Here is a 3427-nt window from a genome sequence, read left to right as displayed (position 1 = left end):
GCAGTCGTTTGTTGCATTTAGATTAAGAGGTACACAATTACGAGCTATTGCAGATACATCGAGTCGCATTAAAATCACAAACTGACGACGAAATTGTAAAAAAGAAAGAAAGTGTGTGACACGGGTTCATGATGTCTTAGGGGTGAAATATTGTGTGTGTGGTTTACGCAAGCTAAATAGTCATTAAGGCAAGGTAACAAGAAGATTTTTTGCAAAAATCGTTCACTTTCATTTCTCACTCACAATTAGAAATATAGTTAGATTTCAATGAAACTTGGGCATAGTAACTTATATTTATTCTACTATTTCAGGAAAGAAAGACCATTACCTCTTAAAATAAGTTAAAGGGGTACACTTTTGGCTTTTTATGGGGTATGCGCAACGACAAAATGCAAAAACGTTATTTCAGGGATGTCGCTCTTTAAAACAAACTAAGGCACTTAGAGTGCCAACATTTTGCATATATTCAAAGCAATAGTATGTCTATAAAATGACGAAAATTTTTGCGATATCGATAATATATCTTATGAAATTAAAAAAAATATTTTATGACAAAATTTCAATTTTTGATTTTTTTTTTTAAATAATGGGAGACCTTAGTTTTTTCGTCATTTTGAAGAACACACTATCAGAAATGTCTGCAGAAAATTTCAAGTCATTTGGATAATAAATGACTGAAATATCCTGACATCCGTGACGCAAACACGTAAAATTCAATTTTTGAGAAAATTGACTTTGAAAATGTACAATGTCTTCAGTGTTGATTTTATTACATTTTATTTAAAAAAACACGCATGTTTTCTGTCATCTTGGAGTATAATAGAAATTAAAACACTGACCTGGACTGCTAGTGAGCACCTCCATCATAAAATTGATGATGTCCTTGCTCATTGCGGTGAGCCACCACTCTTCGCGACTGACGCTCGGCAGGGTCAAGTGCTGCCCCCGCACCCCTGATCCTCTGCCGGTCAAGCTCCTGGAAGCACTTGATGGTATAGAATCCTTGCGGCATTCCGAGTTTAGTGAAGATACTCAGGCGCCCCAGCTCCCCGTCATTGTAGGCCACTGTAGCATCAGCAACAGCTATGGCGAGGCGCGGCCGACCGACAAAAACAGTCTTGGGACACCGCTCCCAGATGATGTTGTGAAAGGACTCGTTAGTGTTCTGAGTACCTCCGTGAGCACACTTCTGGAGAAGCACATCATCAGACAGCCTTTGAAACACAGGTTTGATGGCTTCACACGCAAACTGTGGCAGGGCATTCCTGTTTGGGTCCTCTGGCGGGTTCTTCTTGGAAGGGCACCAGGCTCCACAGTTGTCGTGGATCTTGTTGCGGTGCTCCCAGATCGCCCAAATGGCCTTCTTCATTCCTTTGACATTACCTGAATTGTTCCTGATAGCAGCACCATAGTGGCCTTGAATTGCTAGAATGGCTTTCTTTGTCAGCCCTCCCTTCCCTCCTATCCCTGTCACCGTTTTCCCGTTTTTTGGAAATTTTGTCTTTTTCAGTTCCGTCACTTTGCTTGTGAGCTGTCGACCCATACGCTTCTGTACATGGCCACAACACTCCAGCTTTTTAATCTCAAGATTTGGATAGATATTCCTACTACTGACAGAAGCATAGGCTTTGCTGTCACCGTCACCGAGAAACGAGACATATTTGAGCTGGTGTTGGTCGACGCTCCGCTGAAAAGCAGTGAGAGCGCCAGCAGCCTCCATGCCGCCAGCCGGGCCATCATGATTTTTGTCGCACTCTCCTTTTGGAATATGATCATGATCTCTCCACTCAATGAATTCCTCGGGTGTCTTCTTTTTCTTGTTCTTTGCACAAGAATCACAATAAGATGACATAGTGACAGTATCAATCACCTTCGAGTTCTGCTTGTCTGCCGACAGCAAGGTGAAGACGCCGTTCTTGGACTGGAAGCCCCTCCTCTGCCACGTACCGTCACATGAGACAGTTACCTGGTCTCCCTTGGCCGCCTTGAGGTCAGCTGTAAATGATGGGAAAAGAATTTAGTATCATTTATGACTATTTCAATGGAGCTGTCAAAATACCATAATATAATCAACTGGTAAAAAAACAAAAACAAAACATATCGCATGTTCTTCACAATGATTCATGTACAGTTAGTATAAGATATACTAACGTTATCCTTTATACTATGTGTGTAATGTATGTATTACAGCAGCATGAAGTTGATCTTTGTACTTGCATAATATTATATAAGTAACAAGAGAGACTGCGCGACAGTCCACGAGCTGCTGCAGCGTAAAGCTTACACTTCCTCAGTGAAGCTAGCCACTGTCACGGTCCACCCTCCATTACCTAACTTCCATTACTACTTTACAAAGAAAACAATAATTCATTACAGACATTTACAAAGTATAGAAAGAATATGTGCTTCATTCTCTTACCTGCAGCTTTTTTAGTACTTTCTTCAGCAGTTCTTTCAGTCGCCTGTAGGATGGCCTTCTTGTGATGTACCCAGCTTGTCTTGTACATTGAAGCAGGCATGTTCATATTGCCAAGAAAACGTGTACCTTGTTGTTGATTTCTGCCAATTGCAAACATTGCCACGGCAAACCGTCTGTTCACTTCATATGTCTTTGTCAACTTAGCAGAAGTCCAAAAGCTCTGCTTCATCTGGCATTGACATGTGAATTCGAATTTCGATGCAAGGGAACTACGACTCTCTGACACATGAGACAGCCTCTTGTTTTCACCCATAGGCCGTTTACAAGTTGGACAGAGAAGTTTTGATACAAATTCAATCAGGAGGCTCACATCGATGAAACGAAACCCAGAAAGTCCATCTTCCTGATCAAATTCCATGTCGAGATGAGAGCCTAGTTTCGATTCCGACGAAGTGGCTTGTTTTGGTTTCGACGAGCGAGTGGGTGCTTCAGCCGGTGGCGGTGTGTTCTGTGCTCGCTGTGCCTGTGGCCTACTATTTCTTCTTGTGTACATATTATCCTGTCCTTTGCGTGATTTTCGCCTATCAGCTCTCCTAGACGATGGTTTTCCCATGATGGATAGATTCAAAGAGTCTAAAACAGATCAGACTGGAACTACGAAGTGAAAAATCGACACGTTTTTGCGTGTACTGTAAACTTAGCGACCGGGTGACGCCATGACGCAAGCGTGGTCTTGCCGATGGAGGTTATGAAAGGAGCGCGCTGATTGGTTGGCTGCTGAGGTCAAAGAGCTCAAATGCTCTTTCTCTCACTGAAGGTTCAGCCAATGAAAATGCTTCTTTTATCCCTCCAATGCGATTGTGCAAATCACCGTCCTGTTTCGTCTGCTTTTTAAATTTCTGCGATCCGACTTCTACCAGCTGAGTTATGCAAAATCAAAGTTGCACCTAAGTTGCACCAAGTTCATGAAGGAAAACAAACGTAATATTTTGACATACACACATTAGA

The 3427-nt window shown here is 42.1% G+C and overlaps 1 protein-coding gene across 1 annotated transcript; it reads right to left on the bottom strand.

Annotated features, from left to right (window-relative positions):
* Nucleotides 1–921: 921 nt before the first annotated feature.
* On the bottom strand, nt 922–3141 carry LOC138957927 (uncharacterized; the record flags this gene model as incomplete). The annotated part of the gene is made up of 2 exons (XM_070328956.1): nt 2420–3141; nt 922–1995 (listed from the first exon to the last, which is right to left on the bottom strand). Coding segments are annotated over exons 1-2 (1687 nt in total), but the record flags the coding sequence as incomplete, so codon positions are not given.
* Nucleotides 3142–3427: the final 286 nt, after the last annotated feature.

This window comes from Littorina saxatilis, unplaced genomic scaffold (assembly GCF_037325665.1).
Source record: "Littorina saxatilis isolate snail1 unplaced genomic scaffold, US_GU_Lsax_2.0 scaffold_3274, whole genome shotgun sequence".
Classification (NCBI taxonomy): Eukaryota; Metazoa; Mollusca; class Gastropoda; order Littorinimorpha; family Littorinidae; genus Littorina; species Littorina saxatilis.
The sequence above is the reverse complement of the archived record's forward strand: the minus strand, read 5'-3'. Positions and strand labels throughout refer to the sequence as shown.